Below are 24,252 nucleotides of genomic sequence, written 5' to 3' on the forward strand. Positions count from 1 at the left end.
AGCAACACGTCGCCGTCAGAACCAGGCAGCTCCTTGCTTTCCGTCACGTCCGTCTAACTTGTTTCTGTATTCCTGGTGCGTGCACGCCTTCCCAGGATCACGTGTAACTAATCAGCTGGCCTTTAAAGGTTACAAACGTTCCCGTCAAGTAGCAGATAAAACAGTCGCTTAATGCGGGACGTGGTTACGTGTGTCGGCTGCCGGCACGAGAGCCGCTCCTCACAAACCTGACGGCATTTGTCACGCTGCTCTGACATTTTTAAGTCTGTTCTGCTGCCGGTCCCCAAAGTAAGCCTTTTTTCTTTAAAATCTCCTCTTATGGCAGCATTTCAGAACGATCCGAGGAAACAGAAGAGCACGGCTGATAATTGCAAAACCAGTTTTATTTATATTAACACTCAAATGAATATGAGTCATGAAATACTTTTAACATTGCAACAATTCAAGGCACAAAAAAGCACAATCAAAGGTTTAGGTCTGTAATAATATGCAGGCGGATTAAGATAATAAATTAAACGTGTTTAATGTAATTAAGGATTACAGCAAACCAGAGAGGCCGTAGAAAAACAGGAGAGAAATATACATTTTATTTATTCTAGGATTCCCTGCCAGTCCACAGAAAAGACATTTAAAATCAATAAAGTTTATTTAGCAGAGCCTGAAGTGTTTTCCACTGTCGATAGCTCTGGCTGTTAGTGTCGAGGCCCACCTCTGTTCACTTTAAACGTGTTAGTCAAACAGGAGACGGGCTGCTGGGGTTATTTTGGCATCTAGTCGAACTTTCCTTCCCTCCTCCAGATTGCGTTTCGCAGAGTCTTTGCAGCAAAGTAAACGTACGCACCGACAGATAAGACGAGGAAAAACAAAGGTGGCTCATTTCTCACACTACAAACTTGTTCTTGGTGGTGGAGCCGCTCTTGGTGGCCGTGTCAGCGTGGGACTGGTAGCCGATGGTCATCTTCATGGGAAGGCCCAGGCGCTCCTTGTAAACCCGCCTGTGGAGCAGAAAGGGCGCCGTCACTCAGAGAGGAGCTGCAGGCGTCATCTGCACGCGCCCCGTCGCTCTGCCTCACCCTATGTGTGTCACCGCCTCCCGGTTCTCGTAGTCCGAGGTCCACACCGCGATCTTGTCCCCTTTGTTGCGGATGTTGACGACGGCGCCACAGACGTCGTCGCTGAAGTCGTCAAAGGCCTCTCCGACTAAACACAGGAGCTGTTGAGGAGGGAAAGTTCAGGCGTGACGTTTCCTCCTGATCTGGTCACAAGCTTCCATCATCAGACACGACCGTTACTTCCAGGAAATACAGAAAGGAAACTTTAATTTTCTCTGGAAGCAGATGTTTGCTGCAGCCTGCAGGCTCCACAGCTTCCTCCTTCCAGGGTTCCCACACCTTGGTGAACATCAAATTCAAGGACCTTTCAAGGACTTTCCAGGACCAATTTCCTCAAATTCAAGGACCACACGTGGCGGCATTTACCTACTGTGACCGCTGAATAGGTTATTATATTTTAATACAATGCAAATTCAATAAAAGACTAAACGGCATAGAAGTTGTTGGGTCAGAAGCAATGCAAGAAAGTGGACTTAATTTATAGCCTACATTGATATTGATCATATTCATAGCCTACATTTATGCTATGCCATACTACATTACATATAAGATGTACATTAGCCTACCGCTTCATGGAATTTTATGGAAAAAAGTGCAGCATTGAGATGTTCAGAATTATATCAATTTGTTTCACTTACTTTCATCTTTCATTAAGCTAGTTTTGGACTTTGACTCTGAAAAGTCGCTAAATATAGCAACAAAGTGGCTGAGTTGGCAACACTGCGTGAATGTAACCTATTAAACGCACGTAGGCCTAAACCATAGCCTAGCAACTAACGAAGAAGAGCGAACGTACTTTTGCAAATTAAAAGTCTGCGGAATCAACATAATTTTAAAAGATCATGTGGTAGTAAAATAATGACACGAGTCGTCATCCGTGTGAACTTTCAACCCCACAAAAAAATTCAAGGGCTTTCAAGGACAAGGTGTTTTTTTTGGCTGTTTTCAAAAATTTTCAAGGGCCTTGAATGAAATTTTTCAGATTCACAAACTTTCAAGGATTTCAAGGACCCGTGGGAACCCTGTTCTTCCTCACACTGCTTCTGCTGCCATCAGTCCGGCTGGACCTGGGAGCGCTCCAGAACCAGAACCGGACCCGCCTTTAGAACCACCGCGTCTCAACCAGAGAGAGCTGCTGGGATTTTTATCTGATTACAGGTTTAATCCTCAGAATAACTGATTAATAAAAAGGTCAGAGCCTGAGGAGGGACTGCCAGAGCTCGGTGGCTTTGTGCATCGTCAGATGTTTCTTCTGTGGACTCGTGTTAATCAGACGTCTTCATTTAGACCAGCAGCTGGCCTCAACCACCACATATTAATCTGCAGGGAGAGGCAGGACTGCTTCTAATTAAACAGACTTCAGTAGGAGCCATGCCTTTCATCTCACTCTCTCCCCTTTTCCTGACGTCACTCCAAGTTATCAAACTTCATTACTGGACATCGAGGCTATGCTACTTAGGCTACCCACTGTTTGACTCTGACAGGATGCTTTTAAAGACGTGATTTACCGATAAGAGACAAACTATAGTGAGCATACTGCTGGTGAGCGGCGTCAGGTTTCACTGTCCGCCACCCTGAGGCTCTAAGGTGAGCAGCAACAGTTTCTCATTACCTGCTTCAGATCAGAGCGTGATCCGTAAGGCTTAGGCCAACGCTCACACAACGTGTGAGACATTGATCAAGCAGATGGCAACACCAATAAAAGCCTCTGATCCGTGGCTCAGGGGCCTGGCAGGATGTAATCACCCATTTCTGCACCAACAAGTGTAACAACAGCTAGCTGCTTCTAATTATGACTGCCAGCAGGTAATGGATGCACTCCTCCAGGGAGGCAGAGCAGAAATGATTGATGGAGGTGTCGGTTCGGCTCGATGGGGGGAAAACGTACGGTTTCCAGCCAGAAGCGGTCCAGGTCGGCTCTCCTCTGCTGCTTGTTGAGCGTGATCAGCCAGCGTCCGCCACGCTTGTTCCTCTCGTCCTCCCACATGGGTTCAATGCCGTCCTGCAGCACAGCGGTCAGACCGTCAACATGCATTCAAAACACGGCGCCGCCATGAAACACTGATATCTGCAGCCGCAGCAGAATCAGGAGGAACATCCAGCAATTAACAGGTTTTACTCATGTTCTCATTAAATCTCATAAAACATGGATGAAAAACTAGTTCTGGAGTTAATCTCTGCAGAGAACTTAGAGACGAGTTAAAGTCAGTAATGTAACGTTTCACAGATTAAAGCCACTTAGACGGGATTCATTCATCACAGTTTCTCTTTGATGACTTTAAATATGCAGCCATATTCAAACTTTACATGTTTCGTGTTATTTTGGTTCAGCTCCACGCTCTGAAAGCACAGAACCGTTGTTCTAAAACTGAAACATGCGCCTGTCAGCAGGTCTTCAGTCAAAACTGTTTAACAGAGATTTTTATTTTAGTCAAAAATACCAAGATGCATTTTATTGTGTTGAACCTGGCAGATTATTGTATGTGGAGATTACAGCTGCAGCATATTTAGCAAATGTGTCTTCATATGGTTTATATTGTTCTTTCATTATCTTGAGATAATAAAATATTAATCAAATCTTTAGCTTGTTTTTGCAGCGATAAGAGCTGAACTGAGATCTAAAACTTGTTTTTGTTCTGGTTTTGTTCGTCATCTCAACATAACTGAAGTTTATTTATTGAAAAATCTTTCCGCCTCGTTATCTGGAGATAAAACATCTGAAGCTGGTTTTTCTGCGACAGATCTGACTATTTCATTATCTCAAAGATCTTAAACACGCTGTGAGTAAAAACATTGTTCTGCCCTCATCTCAACATAACTTGAGTTTCTGGGACGTTATTTTAAGATAAAATCTCAGGCTTATTTTGTTGGTTTAAACAGCAGAGTTAGTTTATTTTAAAGTTTGATTGTCTTATTATTATTATAATGAAATTATTATGTTATTTATACTATACTGGTTTGCTTCCACCATTACATCTTGATAACTTGTCTCGTTCTCTCGATTAGATCTTCTGCTGGTTTTTAATAACTTGAGATTATTATGACTTCATGGAGTTTCCTGCAGGTTTGCATGAAGCTAGTTTCCAGATCCACTGGATCTGATGTCGTAATCGTTAAAAACAGGACAGCTAACAGGAACATGACAGCAGACGCAATATGTCGACCTAAATATCGATGATGTGTGAGTAAACATGAGTGAATATTAGTTATCAGAGCTGGATTTTCTTCTTCTGAGGCCATCAGAGGACAACGTGCTGCAGGTTATCTGGCACAACCACAGGTAGTTTGAAGGCAGTTTAAGATTATTACTATTAAATGGTTTCTAGATTCAGCATAGACACCTAAATTACTGGATATATTTACATGAAACTGCAATAAAAAGGCTGATTCTTACCTCTTAATGTTCTTCTATTGCTGTTTTAAATGAGATAAAGCCGACCCACCTTAAACAGGGAGTAATCACAGCCTGACATGAGGTTGCTCGACAGCTGAATGTGGTTGTAGAGGCTGAAACACAGAGCAGAGATATGAAGACGTTCAGCACGCAGCTGAGGCTTTTAACTCCTTCAGCCTCTCCATCAAACCAAGGTAGAGCTGACATTAATTGCTGCTTACGCCCAGAAGTCTTCAACCGTGTCAAATTTAGAGATGAGGCGCAGGTTGGCCTGCCATGTTTTGCTCTTGTCATTCTTGAAGAACCACAGAGACCATCTGTTTGGAGCAGAATAGCAGGGTTTAAATTACCAACACGTGGAAAAGAGATGAAATGCAGCCAGAAAGCCTGTGAATGGATCTACTGGGTGCTTTGCAGGAGAACTGCTCAGTAAATCACATCTGCGCTCTCTTAGTTGAATAAAATGCTGTGCTGTGTCATATTAGATCAAGTCTACGTCTTGCTGTAGCTCCTGGCACTCTGTTGGCTGAAGAATGACAAATAAAACCGGAATTAAAGCAGCGGTGAGTTCAAACGAGAGCAGAGTTTGAATTAATGCCAAATAAGGAGAGAAACGGTTAAATGATGCAAATTAAGTGGAGCTGAAAACACGTAGAGCGTCTGACAGAGGATGTATGACTGAGTCTGTTTCTCTGTCAAACAGCAGAAAGTCTAAAGACAATCATGAGACATTTTCACAGCTGCTCTGGTGGATAACGACAGTCCTCACCCTCAGGGACACAACGGGACGTCAAGCTGCAATCTGGGACCAAATGCCTGGAAGTTTACGCTGTTTCCTTAACTCTGATTATAATGCTAGTGCCTAAAAAATGCATTTAGTTCATTGATATTTCTGGAAAGGTAAAGTCTGAGGCGCAGGTTAAGGTGCAGCTTTCCTTCCTGCTGACTGGACGTCTGATGAGTTTAGCTTCTCTGCTGACCCTGCTGGACATAAACATCCTGGTGGGATTTCAATATACATAAAATATTCAGTCGCTGCCTATTTGCATTCAGCTAAGAGTTCAGACAGGAGGCATCTGAGAGAAAGATGAGCGGCCGTGGAGAAGTCACCAGACCAGATCCACCGGCTGAATGTGGATTTTCTGCACAGGGAGGATGAAAACCATGAGAAGAGAGACAGCTTTGCTAACATCTCTGGTGTCTGACGGATTTTATCAGCAGAGGAGAAGGAACGCAGCTTCTTAACTATCTGAGCACCTGATTCCAGTCTGATGCTGATGATTCTGACTCGGCTTCTCTTCATGGAGACAACTGGGCTTAAAAGTTAAAGAGGTTTCACCTACCTGTTGATCCTGGAATCCTGTTCCTGCACAACTTTAATGTCAAATAAAAATATCTCAACCTCTTTGTCCTTTAGACGATTTTCAGAGTCTAAAAGTTTACAACAAATTCTTGGCAAGTTTTTTAGACATTGGTCAACCTATAAACACAGCAAAAATGGAACTAAAAATAAGTAAAATGTTCTTTTGTCCTTGGTTTGAGCAGGTTAATAAGATGATTTGCCGAATGGAATAAGATTTTTGCACTTAAAATAGGAACAACTCATCTCCATCACCTTATTTCAAGTCCAGGATGTCTAGTTATCTTATTTTAGGGGTCAAAATACTCATTCCACTGGCAGATAATCTTATTTACCTGATCAAATCAAGGACAAATATAACTAACTTTAAGAAAAATTTACTTATTTTCAGATCAATTTTTGCAGTGAAGATGGAGCCTGCTGGAGAAAAGATGGACGGATGTATAAATGGATGGATGAATAAATAAATGGATGGATGGATAATAAACTGACAGATGGATGAATGGATAGATGGAACTTATTCAGATGTCAAATGTACTAAATCAGAATTGTGGAGCCTTTGCTGAGACTCAGACATTCTATCAAACATTGTTGGTTGTTAATGTTCTCCGTTAGCAGACGATGACCTACAGACATTCACTCCACGCTGTGAGGCAGCAGAGGATTCCACAGCAGAAGTTTCCACTGAGCCTTAAAGCAACACCTGAGGTGGGCCACAGGTAAAGGCCTCACAGCAGACCATCCACTGCAGGCTCTGACACGCTTCCTGGCTCAGGAACCTCAGGAACCTGAGGAACCTCCCACGGTCCCTCTCCTTTCTCTGCAGCGCTGCTATTGATCCCTTGGGTGACCTTTGAACAAATGACAGATCTAAACACGTGTTCTAAGCGGCTGGTCTGCAGAACCCGACCTGTTCTGGAGCGGATGTTTGACGTAGGCCTCTGGGCTCACGAGCTCCTTCCCAGGATCCTCGGCTCCGTCTTCATCGGCGTGGGGCGGACTGGGCTTGGTTTCCTGAACAGAACACAAGCAGAACCACGACGTGAGTCAGGCTCAGATCTACAGAACCAAAGCGGACAACCACATTTATTCTTAACGGCTGAACCGCCAGAACAGAAAGTGCCCCCCCCTCCAGCTGGTAGAACTGCAGTTAGCAGCACTGGGAGGTTTGAGGACAGCAGCCACGTTCTGCTCAAGAGCACTTTGGTACACAGAGGAGCTCAAGGTCCACTCAGCAAAACCAGACAGAAACAGACATTAGTGTAAATAATTCTCGGTCGGATCAGATTGGGATGTTTTATCCCAGGCAAATGCCTCAGAGTCCCGTTAAAACCAGACATCAAGGCACAGAAACTCTTTCTGCCCCATTCAGGGACTTATTGCACTGTGTGACAGCAGATTTCCACTAATGTCTCTCTGGACAGAGCATCAAGCAGATTTCTGCACAAAGCAGTAAAATCTGAACTTTCCTGCACATTTATGTAACTGGACAGTTAATATTCCATTAAATTATACATAATTTTACTAATACCAGCACGCGGACCTCCCAATGAGCCGCCTGTCATGGCTGCATGATGCAATATTTACATTTAGTTGATTTTAATGCTGTTTTTTTTTTTTAATGGTGTTTGTTTCTGTTGTGTCATTTGCATTAAACACCAGAGGTTTGCATAATGAAAAGCTTCCAGGTTGTACTTTTTTTCTGACTAAAACGGACCCAGAGGTGAACACCTGGCTGCAGGTAGGAGGATCCAGAGGTCAGCCCGGACCAGAACAGGCCAGCCGGCCAGCTGCTAGTCACCCACCGACCCTTTAACTCCGGCGGCCTCCAGTCACCACCTGCTGCTACGATCCACCGTCCCGTCGCGACCCGGACCCGATCGGCGTGCGGGACCGGAGCAGCAGGGACCGGAGCCGCAGGGACCGGAGCCGCAGGAACCGGAGCAGCAGGGACCGGAGCTGCAGGAACCGGAGCAGCAGGGACCGGAGCTGCAGGGACCGGAGCTGCAGGGACCGGGACGGACTCAGGTCGCTGCAGCGGCGGCGGCTCGCTGGACAACTTGGGAGATCTCCACCTTCGTGGCACCGATAAGTGCTTTAAAACTCCGCCAAACACGCGCCGTGATGACAGAAACTAGTCCTAACCGACATCTAAACCTTTCTCGGAGCCGCCGGTGAACTCCGGGTCGCCTTTCAGCCTCTAACTCGGCCGCTAAACTCTCTCCATATGCTTAGAAACCTTCTTCGCCAGTAAGTACTCACCGGTTCGGCGGTAGCCATCTTACAAATCTCTGTGAGGGGAGGCTCGCGCTGATTGGTCCGCGCTGGGACACGTGACCGGGCCGCCGCTGATTGGCCGCCGGGTGGCTGGCTCCGCCCCCCTGTGCCCCCGGTGCTGCAGACGACGGCATGGCGAGCACGGAGGCCAGAAGGGAGTGTGAGACGGAGGGCTGCAGCAGCGACGCTAAGCTCCAGTGTCCCACCTGCATCAAGCTCGGCATCCAGGGCTCCTACTTCTGCTCGCAGGTACGGAGGCCCGCTGCGCGCCGGCCGGCCCGGGGGCCGCGGACGGCGGCCGCAGAGCCGACCGGGGCCCGCTGTCACGTCACGAGGCTGCTGCCTCAGCTGGCAGGCGGCTAACGGCTCCGCAGCTGCGTGCTCGCCGGGAAACACCCGCCGGTAAACGGTCTGAGGGCAGATGTGGATTATTTAGCTGCACATGAGTTATGATGACGTGCGGCGGTCAGGGCGGAGGCGGCGGCGGCTTATTTTTCACGGTTTACGGCCGAGGAGAGGCGCTTAGCTAGCGGCGGCTACAGTGAGTGATGGAGCGGTGAGCTGGAGCTGTTTGGCCAGCAGGGTTAAAACATGCCCGCCGGTTCTGAGTCTGCAGAAACCGAACCCTTCCCTGGGTCAGGGGAGGGTTCGGTGCCGGTAACCGGACTCCGGAGTCTCCGCATCACTGGGATCAGCTGTTGCTTCGCTCGCTTATCTGCACCGGAGGTGGAGGCACGTTTAGGGGGGTGACATGCGGAGTAAATGTATGACGTCAGAGGCAGGTGGAGGTGAGAGCCACCTGTGCTGCAGGTAGCCTCCTGAACCCGGCTCCCCGGGTCTCAGGCCGGTCCAGAGAAGGGTGGTAGAACCGGACCTGGACCTCCTGCAGGAGCACAGAGCTGCACAGGCTGGAGAGCATGGAGCTGGACATTTAATCTGTTCAGACAATCCTGTACGGGACCACGTGATAATAAGTGGTCTATCTTTTCTTTTAGTTGCAAAACCTTTCCAGTTTTTATTTTTTTAGGTGGGGGGAGGTTCATATTATTTCTTTTGAACAAACTCTAAGGCTCCATAAAGCTCCTTTATCAGCTCAGACGCTGAAGGTCATTTAGTAACAGGAAGCAGTTATAATGTCTGTGATTAATTGGCAATGACTGAACTGATTGCAGTTACGCCACCTTTACCTGGCCAGGTGTGTTACTGTAGGGTTTTAGTAATTAAGATGCTTTATTCTTTCTAAAATGTCCTGTCTGGGCTTTTCTGGCATCCCATATGAAGAAGCGTTCATGTGCAGCAGAGGGCCAATAGACGCATCCCTTCACCAGCTCACCTGCACAGGTGACTGCCTGCAGAACAGTGACTGGATGCTGAGGAGGAATTTTAGTCGTTTGATATTTCTTTCCACTTAAGACATTTTTAACTAATACTTCAAGCTGAAATATTAGTTGTATTTTCTTTACTTTATTAACCGTCTAAAGATAATTTATTTAAACCATTTGAAGAAGTTTAATTTGCAGTCATCAGAGCCTAGCATGGACCAGTTTGTAGGGATTAGTTTCCTAAAATATCAGTTTCCTAAAATGTTTTTCAGTGTTTTTTATAGTTCTCTGTATTTCCCTCTGCAGGAATGTTTTAAGGGCAGCTGGACGTCCCACAAGCTGCTGCACAAAAAAGCCAGTAGGTTTCCCGCTCTGCGTGCTTTTGTTCAGGGTGAGTTTAGTCGAGCAGCGACTGAGTGACCGCTGTGCCGCTTTGTCGTCTTCAGAGGAAGACAAGAACCAGACGGAAGCTAAGAACTGTGTGGAGAAGGACGCCAACACAGACCCATGGCCAGGATACCGTTACACAGGAAAGCTGCGGCCACACTACCCCCTGGTGAGCCTCACCTGTGTGTCTGCTCCTGACAGTCAGTGTGCAGGACAGAATACAACATTATGGAAAACAGTGGAGTTTACAGACTTTTCTCTGTGCCATGGTCCAAACGGGCCATCCAGAATTATTAAAAACCATAAACGGCTCATAACTGCATGTAAGAATAAGTTACAGGTCAGCAGAGAGGCGGGATAATCAGCTTCTGGTCATTAGGGTGAACAGGGAACCACAGACTGGTTCTCACTGGTCTTCTTCAGCTTCTCTCATGTTTTTAGGATGTTTTCATGACCTAAAGCTCTTTGACCCGCTTTGCTGCTGAAACCTAACCCACTCTGGCCAGATGTTGGCGTCCACATCTGGCCAGAGTGGGGCTAGCTGAGACGAGCTATACGCCTAAACTTGTCTTCTGTGTCCCTCTGCCAGACTCCTCTGAGACCTGTTCCAGGGGACATCCAAAGACCCGACTATGCGGACCATCCCAGAGGTAACAGAACCTTTTTGGGCTCATTGGCTGCTTGGGCAGCGTTGCTGATCAGTAACTCTGAACTCTCTGAGTCCCGGGGCTAAAATGAGCAGATTTATGCTTTTGGTTTTGGTTGAGGTGACGGTTTGTTTCCTGCTTTAAACCTTTTATTCAATTTGTGAGGACAAGAAAAACCGGCGTTAAAGTTTTCAGATATTTATTTGTATAAAAAGCTTGACAGAATAATTCTGACTAGAGCGTTGGGTCCGACTCATTAGAGGCAGTGAAACAGATTTCCGTCCAGCTTGAAGGAGTTTTAGGCTCTGACCGGTTTAGATGAGCTGCATGGAGACGCAGGCTTCCTCTGTAACCTGCTGAGGGGCGCTCAGCCCAGTGCCAGAGGGAGTGCGTCCATGTTTTAACCCGTATGTATAATTCTGAGCCCGTCTGGATCAGGGAGAATCCATAAAGCTTTGACAGAAATAACTGGTCATTGCAGCGGCTGTGGTGTCGTTTCAATAAGGGAGAAATGTCCTGATTTACAGTCACTGCTTCTTCACTTCAGGTTTAACTTCAATTTACAGTAATTCTTTTAAAAGTCTGTTTTAGATCCATCTGTTCTTACCTATATGACATGTGACGTGTCCTGTTAGCTTAATGTCTTGTTAATGTAATTATGTTGGTGAAGATTCTCAGTCATTCAGGTCAGGATCAGTTAAACATGAAACAGCTGGACTTTTATTGTGAAGCTGAAGATGTTTCTCTTCCATCCAGGAAGCTTCTCAGTCCAAAATGTCTGCAGTAGTAAGAAGTTCCAGCTTTATGGACCTGCAGGCCTCCTTAGAGTCTAATAACCCTCTGTTGTGAGGGACGATCAGCTCCAGGTCAATCTACGTGTGAATCCAAGACATTTTGAGTTAAAGCTTCCTGGATGTGAAGAGAAACGTCTTCAGCTTCAGAATAAAAGTCCAGTTTTATTTTTTTAATTATGTAATTATGTCGTAAGTGAATTGCCCATCAGGGACCTGATATTCTAAAGACGTGGTTGATGTGGGGAGCTGGAGCTTCAGACGGTCGTACTGCAGATTTCAGGGCTTCCAGTCCAAAGACAGCAGAGACCAGGATGTTTTCAGGCGTAGACCGATGGTAGCTACGCACCAAAACGTGTCAGTTTTTAGTGGCATGTAGGCATGACTTAGGCGTGTCGATGGACCGGACCCTGTGTGCTTCTATCAGAACCAGCTGAGTCTCGCAGCTACAGGCGGCTCCTCCCTGGGATTTCTGCAGGCTTCACGGAGCCGTTCTCCTCCCCGCACACACCGCCTCCATGGCATCCTGTCTCCTACTTTTATTTACGCCGCCGAGTCTTTCACGGCGCCGCCATGGCAACCGTCGTATCCATGGCTGCGCCGTCAGGTAGTCATGGCTACCGCCTCCCGTCGTCCTCCTGTAATTTCAGCTCAGAGAGCCGAGCGACTGTTAGGATCAGATCTGCACGGCTGACGTCTTGTGAAGCCGCTGTCTGAGCTCCAGCTGCAGCGTCTGCACGCCTGCTCCCCCTGCACCCCCGCAGGCAGCCGCTGCACGCCCGCAGGCAGCCGCTGCACCGCCACGGCTGCACGCCGCGGTTCATGCACTGCTTCACCATACGCTGCTGTTCCACGCCTTGCAGGCCCGTAATGACGTGCTGCTCTTGTTCTTCTCACCGCAGCAACGTGGCCGCTCTGGTCCTCCGACTCGGCAGCGTGAGTGTCTTCAGAGGCTTCTGCTGCTCGGGCCTGACGCCGTAGCCTTAGTCTCTGCAGGAGCAGCTAGTTATTCATAGCACCGCAAGGCTTCTTTTCATCTTCCTTCTGTTTAAGATTCAAGCTGCAAAAACTGTCACAACAAGATGAGTGTGAGCCAAACGCTCCTCATGAGAAACTCCAGAGTCGTCTAGTTGAGTTTGACACGATTACCAGAGGAGCGCCGTTTCCATCGGGTTCATTTAAGGAAGCCTGTTTGTTTTTTTTTCACAGAAAATGTAACAATCTCACTATTACAAGATAAGATGATCTCAGCTGTGGTTCCACATCTTATTAAAAACCAGATATTTGGAAAAGACGTTCCTTAACGCTGGTTAAGATGCAGCCGGAGCTTTTTAAAAATGTTTAGACGTGTTATTAAAACGATCGTTGCTTTAAGCCGAGGGTTCTCAAAGTTTTCGTGGACAGGGACCCTTAGCAGCGGTAAATGTTTCCAAGGACCGCTTTAGATTCCTCACGCTGATAGTATTTTTAAAAGCCTTTTAATTAAATACGTTAGGATTTATTTATGTTTTTAAAAATATGTATAAATACACCTAATATTAGAGATTAGATTAGATCCTCATTCTCAATAAAGCCAAACTACATTTAACTGTTGTCTTTTTTAGTTGACTTGGACTTTGGAATTATGCACTTAAAAAAAGAACAATTCATCTCAATCATCTTATTTGAAGGGCAGGATATCTAATTATCTTATTTTAGTAAAAATACTCATTCCTTAGGCAAATAGTCTTCTTTAGCTGCTCAAATCAAGGAAATAAATATACAAATTTCAAGAAAATTCGACTTCCTTTCAATTCCCCTTTTTGCAGTGTGAGAAACGGTCGAGAAAGCAAAGAGCTGCAAAAATTAGTTTTAATTGAAATCAGGTCTTCATGTTTTTAGCAGCATATAAGGTGGAAAATGTAATCACACAATTAGTCAAATTATTGAAATAAATGTGGTCAACATGTACATTTCTGGAGATCTTTAACGAAAACGTGCTTTTATGAATTGAAAAATACTTTTATTTATGCCAGAGAATAAATGTAAAGGATAATAATAAATGATAAATAGCAGGACGACGTGTCGCTGAGGGAAGAAGAACTAAAGTGAGCTGAGTTTGGTGTCACAACGAGGTGAGAACTCGTTAAGAGGAGCTTCTGAACTCCAACGTGACGTCTGAGCTTCCTTCAGGCTGAGGGAGAGATCCTGACGCTGGCAGATAACAGGAAGGCAGCAACGCTTCGCCCTTCTCAGCTTCTTTGTTATGGAACAAGCTGCTTTCTCTGAAAATCTCAGGTTAAAGTCTATATTCTCTACGATTAGCGCGTTTAACTAATGCTAGCTTAGCTTTATGCTAACTTTCTAATCATCGTGTCTCTGGTTTAAACTCATAAAACGGTCTTAGACAGCAACTCGTCTCCTCTCCCACTATTAATGACCTCGTTTATCCTCCATGTTTTAGCTGCTGCATAGAAATAGTCGTCAGCTAAAAGTAGCTGGCAGGGCCAAGCTTTGCTCTAGTTGCCTCTCAGACCAGCTTGAGCTCAGCGCCAGAAAAAGAGATTAATAAAAAACATCTGAGATAATGAAATCACAACAAAAACGCTTTAAATGTTTGTCTTCAGATCAGCAATGAAACGTGACATGTTGGTTTCTCAGTTAAAAGCTAATAAATGTTCTTTAAATAAAAGCGACCCAAACGAGCTGGAGATCAGAGCAGATAAAGTCTCCTGTTTTCTTCTTCACTGCAAAAACAGACCTTAAAATAAGTAAAATGTTCTTAAAATTAGAGTATCTGTCCTTGATTTGACTAGGTAAATAAGGTGATCTGCCAATGGAATAAGATTTTTGCACTTAAAATACGCAGATGGAGATGAATTGTTCGTATTCTAAGTGCAGGATGTGTAATTATCTTATTTTAGGGGTAAAATACTCATTCCATTGGCAGATAATATTATTTACCTGCTCAAATCAAGAACAAAAACCCAAATTTTAAGAACATTTTACTACTATTTACTACTATTTTATTTACAGTGTTCTCTCCTCTGCTTCCATCTCAGCGCTTTAATGTCGTTATTCTCTGCTGCTCTGTTTGTCCAGCAAGCCAAATTTTACCCGAGCATGAAAACTAAGATTCCCTGGGATATATTATCCGGTGTTCTGTGAGCAATGCCATCGCTGGTAATGGATGACGACAGAGTTTTATTATATTGGCCGTCGTTGATGAGACAGTGGAGCGTCTTTAACGTCCTGCTTTCAGTCACAGATCTAATGGAAAGTGTAAAATCAGGGAAACCTGCAGCGTTGGCTTTCTGCTGGTAGTCTGCTTCCTGCTGTAGAGACGGCTGCTGTGGTGCTTTTCATCTTTAATTGTGATTTTAACCCGTTTAAGCCTCCAGGAGTCGGGCGCCACAGAAGGTAAAGCTGTGACGTACTTTGTTCTGATGATACTCGGTAAAGCGAGGTGCTTCCCTGTAAATGTGAATATTTCCCTCAGAGTAACTGCAGCCATTCTGACGTTGAACTGATGAGGACGGTTAAAGTCCCGCTGCGTGTCAGCGTGGATCAGATGATGAATTAACTGACAGCAGCTGCTTTGTGGAGGCCTGCGCAGCGGCGTGTGACTGATGCCCGTCCTGATGTCCTTGTCTCCTGATGTCCTTGTCTCCTGATGTCCTTGTCTCCTGATGTCCTTGTCTCCTGATGTCCTTGTCTCCTGATGTCCTTGTCTCCTGATGTCCTTGTCTCCTGTCCCACAGGGATGTCTGAGTCTGAGCAGTTCCTGAAGGGGACATCTCAGATCAAGATCCTGTCCCCCGAGGACATCGAAGCCATGAGGCTGGTGTGCAAGGTGACTCCGCTGACCTCCCTGCTGCCGTCTTCTGTCCCTCTGCTTCTGTTGACCTCTGACCCCTGTCCTGCGTCCTCTTTGCAGCTGGCCCGAGAAGTGCTGGACATCGCAGCTGTGATGGTGAAGCCGGGGGTCACGACAGAAGAAATCGACCACGCCGTTCATCTGGTAGGACGCTGTTATCTAGGAGGTGACCCCGTCGTATCAGAGCCGGGGCCACTTTCACCTCTACCTGAGGAATGTTATGATGTTCTGTATGTTCCGGATTATAAGTTGCGTTTATTTAGAAATTCATTTCACACAATCAAAGACTAAAAGCTGGCATTTATTCTGGTATGGTAACTTATTAAATAACACAGCTGCATCAACAATCTGCTGGATAACATGAAACGTACCTGGGAGGATGCATGGAGTAAATTAGCACATTAACTCCACCGGCTCCAGACCACAAAGTTCCCCTCAGAGCATTTTGGTCTAATTACGCTGAAATCAGACCGTGAGCATAACGGTGCTCCATGCTAAGCTAACGACACGGATGTTTCAGAGCAACTTAAAGCTCACATGGATCAGAGAAGTTGTAACCTCCCTCCCAGACATCAGAGATGTAAGCTAGCGCTAGCTGCTGTTAGCTTCATGGCTCAGTAACGGTTCTGTCTGTTTCCTTAGAGCTGCTCCACGTAACGTTCTGCTGCCTGAATGAGACTGAAACAGAGAAACAACAAGCATGTGATCAGTCTGTGTCTATGAGTTAATGTTTTAAATAATTTAGTGTTGTAAGAACAGCGTATAGTTTTCACAAACCTAGAACGCCCTCTTGTGGCTACAAATGGTAATGTTTACTCCTTGGTTCATGTTGGTCAATATAATCAGTGAGAATGCTATACAGCATTCTCATTTATTAAGTTCCTTCAGGTCTTAATTATTATTCCGTACTTTTTTCGGCATCCAACTACTCCTGCATACTTCAACCGATACGATAAACAATTTTCGTATCAAAACATTCAGCTCGTTCACGACATTACTGCTTTGTCTTTTGGTAATTATAACTTTTATAATATTTAAAATATTTAACTTTTTGGGAATTTATTGCTCTCATTGAAATTGAATGGAGAATCCTTCAAATTCTTCAAAATTTTCAGCTTTTTGACATCTTACTGCTTCAGCCTACTTTCAGCTAGCCATTCAACTTTTAAAATGTTCAAATAACCTTCAGCTACCTTCAGCTACTTCAGCTTTTTCATATCTTTCACCATTTTCATATAGTACCTCCTTAAAATAATTTAGCATTTTCATAAAATTCAGAAAAATGAATGCGTTGCTATGGTGGCTAGGGAGTTCATTTAGAGTGGCCACTCTAGCGTTCCTATAGATTTTCCTTCTCTGAACAACTTCTTCTCACTCGCTCAATTTTTAGTCTATTCACATAAATTATACACCAAAACGTAGGAATTTTTGTCTGGATTCTGGAAATGTAACCATCATTGGTGTGGGATTTTTTTTAGGTTTTTCGCAAATCACCCCAGAGCACCACGAAACCTAAAAGCTCTCCATTGATTATCTATGGAGGTGTGGCATAAAATCACACCTGACATTCCCAAGCGACACATGTTTTCACATCGTCGCTACTCCTAAACCGTTTTATGTACAGGCATGAGACTTTCACACATTCATGTCCCGACCCTTCTGGCGCTCACAAAAAAGGAATTTTGTCGATAAATGTTACGGTTTTGCCGCAGGAACAATTTGTTCGGGAGTAGCGTTTTGGGAAAATGCTAAAACAGGATCAGACTTCCATTCCCCCAAATGAGGCACTTTTCTACATCGTCACTACTCCTAAACCATTTCATGTACAGAAATCACACTTTCACACATTCATGTCCCGACCCTCCTGGCACTCACAAAAAAGGAATTTTGACGATAACTGTTAGGGTTTTGCCGCAGGAACAATTTGTTCGGGAGTAGCGAATGTGCAAAATTCTGAAAACACTTTGGAACTGCATCCTTCTAAATGATGCACTTTTTTACATCATTGCCATGCCTACGCTGATTTTTGTACAAACATAAAAATGAGCTCCACAGTCCTCAAAAGCCTTCTGATGCTCACGCTGAAAGAATTATTTTGATATCTCTCATACTTTTTCAGCTAGAGCAATTTGTTCGGGACCGATTTTAGAGGATTTTTGAATTTTCGTCAATATTCCCCTTTATTTCATGATTTTTTGCGCCTACATTAAAATATTTCAAGAAAAAAACGATAGTTTGTCTTGTTCCCCTATCCGTTCCGAAATAAACGCAGAAAAAATTACGTCTCTAACCCTAACGGTTGACGAAAAATCCAGAGTTGTTCAAGGCAAAGTGATGCCATTTTATTCTAATTAGAGCTTGTCTGACCATAAGTCTCTGCCTGCTGTAGACGAACACCTGCAGGTGTCAGTGAGTTTCCATGACAACAGAACTCTGCTGGCCAGAGGTTACTACAGGTCAGGGACAGGCTCCCTTTGCTTAGAATTATTCCGTCGGCGTCTCCCGCATACTTCAACCGATTTCAACAGTCTTGGTGTCAAAACGTTCGGCTCGTTCCCGGCATGCCTGCTATGACTCATGCTTATGCTAACTTTTACACTTTTTAAAATATTTCACTTTTTGTGCGATTTTTATTTATTTATTTATTTATTTATTTATTTATTTATTTGGGCTGTTCCCATTGAAATCAATGCAAATTCCTTCACATTCCTTTAAATTCTTCACATTCCCCCAAATTCTTCACATTCTTCAAATTCTTCACATTCTTCCTATACTTCCAATTCTTCTAATTGTTCTTAATCTTCAAATTTTTCAAATTCCTTCAATTTCTTTCAAATTTTTCAAATTCCTTTAAATTTTTTCAAATTCTCCAATGTTTTTAAATTCTTCAATTTCTTCAAATTCTTCTATTTCTTCAAATTCTTCTATTTCTTCAAATTCTTCAAATTTCTTCAAATTCTTTTTTTTTTCTCATTCTTCAATTCTGATTTCAATGCTTTCTGCATCTTCTGCTCAATCATTCTGCAGATTAGCATTCTCATTTGCTGTTACGCAGGAACAGCTTTTTCTAGTTATCATTTAAATTTAATATAGAAGTCACACCTGAATAAAAGTCTCAGGATCAGCTAAACTGGGAAAAAGTGATATATAATCTGAAAAATACTGTAATCCTGATTTAATGTGTTGTCTTGAATAAACGTTTAACTAAAGGCATCTGCAGACACAGCTGTGGTTGAGCTTTTAGGGAGTCTTCTCTGTAAGGCAGCTCCATTCTCCTGTTTTCTGTCGGCCCTTCGGGGTCAAATGAAGACGTGTGAGCGGTGATGTCAGCCTGGCGTCAGGGTGGAGGCACTGAGCGCCGTGTGTGGAGAAGTTCAGCCTTCTGAGCATCTCTGTTGCTGTATCAGAGGCTCGTTTATGAAGCATCTGATGGGATCTTCACCATGAGACCATCAACAAATATTAACAGGCTTACGTTCAATTAGTGGCAGCTAATCTTAGGCTGATGTTGAACACGTCCGTCAGCATCAGCGCTCCATGCGTTCCCTCGTAATTACAGCGTTTAGGCTCTAACAGGCTGATGCTTCCCCAGGGAGGAACCTGCTAACGTCAGTGTTTTTATGCCGTGTCAGCAGTTTGATGCTGGTGGTTTATCCCCCCTAACGGCTCATTACCCAGGTTTTATGGACTGACATCCTGACTCCAGTGTGAGAGGCTGGGGTCAGGCTGCAGGGCTGTCCTCCAGGAGCAAACCACCACTTTCCTTTCTGTTTTCAGGCCTGCGTGGCGAGGAAGTGCTATCCCTCGCCTCTGAACTACTACAACTTCCCCAAGTCCTGCTGCACGTCCGTCAACGAGGTGATCTGCCACGGCATCCCGGACAGACGGCCTCTGCAGGACGGAGACATCCTCAACGGTCAGCTCCTCACCTCTCTGTCTGATCTCTGCAGGCGTTTAGAGATGAGTTCAGGAGCAGCGGACCGCTCTGTTAACGAGTTGTTTCTCTGTGCTGATGAATGTTTGCTGCAGCAACCGCTGTCAGCAGGAGCCAGGACAATTTTAGCCTCTTTATGAATGTTTGTGCCGAGGCGCCGCTCCCCTCAGAGCGTCTGACGGAGCGTCGGGCGACTCGCCTCCCGCCGCGCGCTCTGACAAGACGGATGGTTTCATTATGCTGTCTGCTGCTGCTGTCCGCCCGGGTCCGGTTTCTACGGCCTAACGCGGTTCTCTGGTCTTCCTCAGTGGACATCACCGTCTACCACAACGGTTTTCACGGCGACCTGAACGAGACCTTCTTCGTGGGCGAGGTGGACGACGGAGCCAAGAAGCTGGTGCAGACGACGTACGAGTGCCTCATGCAAGCCATCGACTCCGGTAGGCGCCGGCCGGTCACATGATGGCGCGTCACATGATGGCGGGTCACATGATGGCCGTTATTCTCAGTCACACTGCAAAAACAGAACTAAAAATAAGTAATATTTTCTTTAAATGAGTGTATATGTCCTTGATTTGAGCAGGTAGATAAGATGATCTGCCAATGGAATCAGATTTTTGCACTTAAAATAGGAACAATTCCTCTATCATCTTATTTCAAGTGCAGTATATCTAATTATCTTATTTTAGGGGTAAAGATACTCATTCTATTGGCAGATAATATTATCTACTGGCTCAAATCAAGGACGAATAGACAAACTTTAAGGACATTTTACTTGTTTTTAGTTCCGTTTTTGCAGTGCAGGAAGAGAAGGCCGCCTGATAGAGGAAAGGCTTCTGCACTGCAAAAACGGAACTTAAAATAAGTAAAATGTTCTTAAAATTAGTGCATTTGTCCCTGATTTAAGCAGGTAAATAAGATGATTTGCCAATGGAATGAGAGTTTTGCACTTAAAATAGCAACAACTTATCTCCATCATCTTATTTCAAGTGCAGGGTATCTAATTATCTTATTTTAGGGGTCAAAATACTCATTCCATTGGCAGATAATCTTATTTACCTGCTCAAATCAAGGACAAATGCACTAATTTTAAGAACATTTTACTTATTTTTAGATCCGTTTTTGCAGTGTGGTCCGTTTCTGACTTATTAAAATGTCAGAATAAACTGACCCCCCCCCTCCCCCCCTCCCCCCACAGTGAAGCCTGGCGTTCGCTACAGAGAGCTGGGTAACATCATCCAGAAGCACGCTCAGGCCAACGGCTTCTCAGTGGTGCGGAGCTACTGCGGCCACGGCATCCACAGGCTGTTCCACACGGCGCCCAACGTGCCGCATTACGCCAGTGAGTGGGCCGTCATGAGTGGGCCGTCATGAGTGGGCCGCCGCCATCGGAGCGCTGAGCCGCCTCCTGCAGAAGCCTCATTTCTGCTCCTCTCTTCACAGAGAACAAGGCGGTGGGCGTCATAAAGCCGGGTCACGTGTTCACCATCGAGCCTATGATCTGTGAGGGTGAGTAGAAGGGACGGTGTGTGGGGGGGGGGTGTGTGCGGTGCTCGGTGCTGTGGCTGACCCGGCGTGTCTCTGGGTCTCAGGCGGCTGGCAGGACGAGACGTGGCCCGACGGCTGGACGGCGGTGACCCGGGACGGCAGGCGGTCGGCTCAGTTCGAGCACACCCTGCTGGTGACGGAGACCGGCTGTGAGATCCTCACCTGTCGCCCGGAGGACAACGGACGCGCTCACTTCCTGAGCCAGATGTAGGCTCCGCCGGAACCGGCTGCAGGGACTGGACCTGTCACGCAAACACACCCACAACCCAAACCAAGAGGCACCGCTCCCGGGCTCCGAGGGGCTCTAAATTAAAATCGGTTCCTCAAATGAAATGGAAGTACTTGAATGTCTTACGCGAGAAGAAAGCTTTATTAGCTCCATCCTGTGGAGGAGGCCCGTCGTCTCGCCGGACCGCGCGGTCCAGCCGCTTCTTGTTGAGCTAACTCGGCCAGAACCGCACGGTTCCCGTCTTTTCTGTCCGCCTCTGACTGCCAGAGACGGGCTGAAGAGGAGCCGCGGTACCGGCGCCGAGGAGAGACCAACAAACGGCACCAAGCAGGACCTAGAACAATTGGCAACGCTCCATAATATAAATACAACCCATGCTGTTCCAGAACCAGAGGAAGGTCCAGAATGTAGCTGGTTCCGTTCAGAGTTTATGCGGAAGGTACCAGAAGCCTTCCTGGAACGTTACTGGGAACCTTGTGGAACTACAGAACCTGTAGGAGAGGTTCCCAGTAAGCTCCAGGGAGGTTCTGGGAACCGCGCGGACTGTTATTAGTGCTACCGGGTCCGGTTGGGGCTGCAGAAGTTCAGAAGTTCAGGTTTGCTGTAAGGCAGAGCTTTAAATCACAGAAGAAAGGTCCGAAGGTTAGAGCTGCTCTGGGATCAGTGAGCAGCGGCGGTCATCTCTTCAGAACCGAGCGGAACCAGCGTAACGGGTTCAGGGCTCTGGGTCTGGGTCATAGCTGCTGACGGGGGCGAGGTTCTGACCCGTGGGTCCTCCTCGGCCGGTCCACGGTACCATTAGCCCTGGTGTAGCATAACGAGCCTTAATGGATCTCTGAGCTGAAGCTGCCTGCGCCCTTCACCTTCATGCTGTGATCAGCCTCTGCATTCGTTATTTCTGTCTCATCAGAGGACCGATCGTTGTTTCTCTGCACTCTTTGTACTTCTGATGGAGTAATAAAGGACTCTTCTGTAGCTCTGTGTGGCTCACTTTGTCCTGGGACCTCTGAGCTGGACGGTCCACCAGGTGATGCAAAGCTTTCCTCTTTTTCAGCTAACGAGGAGGAGTTTAACGAGGCTAAATGTCCTCTGACCGTCGTTTGGGTTCCTGTAGACGACACAGATGTTTCAGCACAATGCCAGGGTGGGAGAAGGTCAGCAGTGAGGAGCAGACGCCATAAATCTGGGAACCTTTTCAGAAATGAGTCCTCCGTCCTCCACAGGTAGACCCAGCAGGTCCAGTCTACCTGCTCAGAGACACCTGGACACCCAGGAGCTCCGTCTCAGCTCGTTAGAGGGTGAGGCCTCGTTAACGGTGGGCCGTTAAATGCATGGACTGATGAGGCGGCTGGTTTATGTTTCCAGAAGCCTCCAGTCCCAAATCTACCAATTATCAATCCTGAGGAGTGAAGGAAGTCAGAAAGTCCTGCTTTAGACTTTAATCAGAGGAAAGTGAACTTACACTGTTTAAAATTAGAATATTACTGATGGGATCTGTGATTCTCAGTGATCAGAACAAAGAATTCAAGCAAAATGCAAATGTGAAACGTTCTGTCAGAGCTGAAAAGGAACGATCCACTACGGCGGTTAGTTATCACCAATATGAAGATTAAACCGACCCAAACAAATATGGAGTCAAATCACTTAAAGGGGCTTTTAAACGGTTGGGTTTTACTGAACTCTGTCAAACTGGAGCTTTTCTGCACATTCTTTGCAGAACTTGAAGAAAGAATATCTGAAAGTCTCTTGATGATGAACGCCTGATAATATCTGGGGAGCGGTGTCCAGGCTGATCTGGACCTGTGGCGTCCCCAGTGACTCTGACCTGATTGTCTCCAGCGGGTCCAGGTTGTCCATCAGAGGATCACGCTGCTGACAGACCCAAAATATTCAGCAGAATGTCGCAAGCCCCCCTGGAGAGGAGGGCAAATGCATCAAAGGGCGTCTGAATAATCTGGTTCTGCTTCTTTTGTCTCACGTGTTCTCGTTTTGTCTGCTGGAGGAGGAGGCAGCGGGGGGGTGCTGATCAAAGAGCTCTCTGTGTGCAGCTTGAAGAGGGAAATGAAAGATTCATGAAACTGAGCTGCGTAAACATGCTGCAGGATCCGTTTCTTTGCTCCTGCGTCCACACCTGAAGGACGTCTTCAGTTCTGGAGGACACTGAGCTGAGGACGGGTAGAAAAGGCCCAATGACACCAGGAGCTGGTGAAGGCGGCTCTATCTCCACTTTCTAGATCAGCTTGTTCCTCCTGAAGGCGACAATGGTCAGTCGGGGCGTCCTGCAAATAAGTAAAACCTCCATTAAAGGGAAATTAATTCAGTCTCTTTATCCATCCGTGCTCCACAATAATGCAATTGATACAATAATAAATAAAAATATGCACTAAAGATAAATGAGACCTCTGAGTAGAAAAGTGATCTATAGGAAGATCTGAAAAGTAAAACACGGTTTTACACTAAATAAAACGTATTCTCTCAGATCTGAATCCCTCAGGAAACGTGAGCTGAGCTGAACGTCAGAGAGGAACCATCAGGACCCGTATTCACAAAGAATCCTAAAAGATTAGGAGTAGCTCTTGGTGCCGTCATAAATTATAGAATTTAATTCTGGGTTGCACCGATGTGGAGGAAACTCATGCTGAGCGTTGGTTTCCTGCTGCTCCTCAAACACCGCCTACACCGTACTGTCCTTGGCATTCCCCCCAAACACGTTCCACTTTTCTTTAGCAAAATCTTTTCTACAGACTCATATTTCCCTATGTGACGTCCTTCAGCCTGCAGCTTCAACAGCCTTGAAGCAGCTTCCAGACCTTCACCTTGCTATTTAAGCTCTCTGCATCTTTTAGCTTAGAGATGCTTTCCAAGAATCACCTGAGCCCACAAAGCTAGTGTGTTATCAGACACTACAAAAACTTCAACCTTTCAGAGTCTCTGCAGGTCTTAAAAGTAATAAATAGAGACAGGTTCTCCATGTTAGCATTTGAATTCTATTTCAGATCAAAATTTGTATTTGAATTTATTCTTTACTCCTGTCATTAAACTTGTGGTGGTTTGGTGGTATTTATGAGTTTGGCACCTCGATACAGGGAAACCTGTGAGAGAAAAATCTAGGATTATTTTTATTCTCTTCAATTAATGATGAAAAATATGCTGCTCTAACTCTGCGGAGGGTCTTGTTATGCAACAATAGACTGTCCCTCCAGATTAAGTAGGATTCCTCTTGGTGTGTAGAGCGCCATTTTCTCTCCAATTTCCTAACATTGTGCTTCAAGGAACGCAGCTCTGAATTAAACCAAGGAGCCAGCTTCCTGTGAATAATCACCTTCTTTTTCAAGAGAGGTACATTGTCTAATGCAGAACGCAATGACGAAGTCATACCGTTTACAAAGACATCT

General features: G+C 45.6%; 2 protein-coding genes across 3 annotated transcripts; one reads left to right on the plus strand and one right to left on the minus strand.

Moving 5' to 3' along the window:
• Positions 1-362: 362 nt before the first annotated feature.
• Positions 363-8,234, minus strand: eif4eb (eukaryotic translation initiation factor 4eb). 2 transcript variants are annotated; one of them, XM_036150438.1, is made up of 7 exons: positions 8,129-8,234; positions 6,777-6,880; positions 4,728-4,823; positions 4,556-4,619; positions 3,001-3,114; positions 1,074-1,213; positions 363-995 (listed from the first exon to the last, which is right to left on the minus strand). In XM_036150438.1, the coding sequence occupies exons 1-7, from the start codon at positions 8,144-8,146 to the stop codon at positions 881-883; spliced, it is 651 nt and encodes a 216-aa protein (XP_036006331.1). In that variant the 5' UTR covers positions 8,147-8,234; the 3' UTR covers positions 363-880. The 2 variants fall into 2 exon arrangements, with proteins under 2 accessions (XP_036006331.1, XP_036006332.1); XM_036150439.1 differs by lacking the exon at positions 8,129-8,234 and adding an exon at positions 7,598-7,620.
• A 14-nt stretch (positions 8,235-8,248) lies between these two features.
• On the plus strand, positions 8,249-21,832 carry metap1 (methionyl aminopeptidase 1). The gene is made up of 11 exons (XM_012882023.3): positions 8,249-8,392; positions 9,772-9,823; positions 9,912-10,021; positions 10,442-10,502; positions 15,031-15,122; positions 15,207-15,290; positions 18,924-19,062; positions 19,389-19,520; positions 20,279-20,422; positions 20,524-20,589; positions 20,673-21,832. Exons 1-11 carry the CDS (start codon positions 8,276-8,278, stop codon positions 20,837-20,839), a joined length of 1,164 nt encoding a protein of 387 aa, XP_012737477.2. The 5' UTR covers positions 8,249-8,275; the 3' UTR covers positions 20,840-21,832.
• The last annotated feature ends 2,420 nt before the right edge of the window (positions 21,833-24,252 follow it).

Source organism: Fundulus heteroclitus, chromosome 19 (genome assembly GCF_011125445.2).
Source record: "Fundulus heteroclitus isolate FHET01 chromosome 19, MU-UCD_Fhet_4.1, whole genome shotgun sequence".
NCBI lineage: Eukaryota > Metazoa > Chordata > Actinopteri > Cyprinodontiformes > Fundulidae > Fundulus > Fundulus heteroclitus.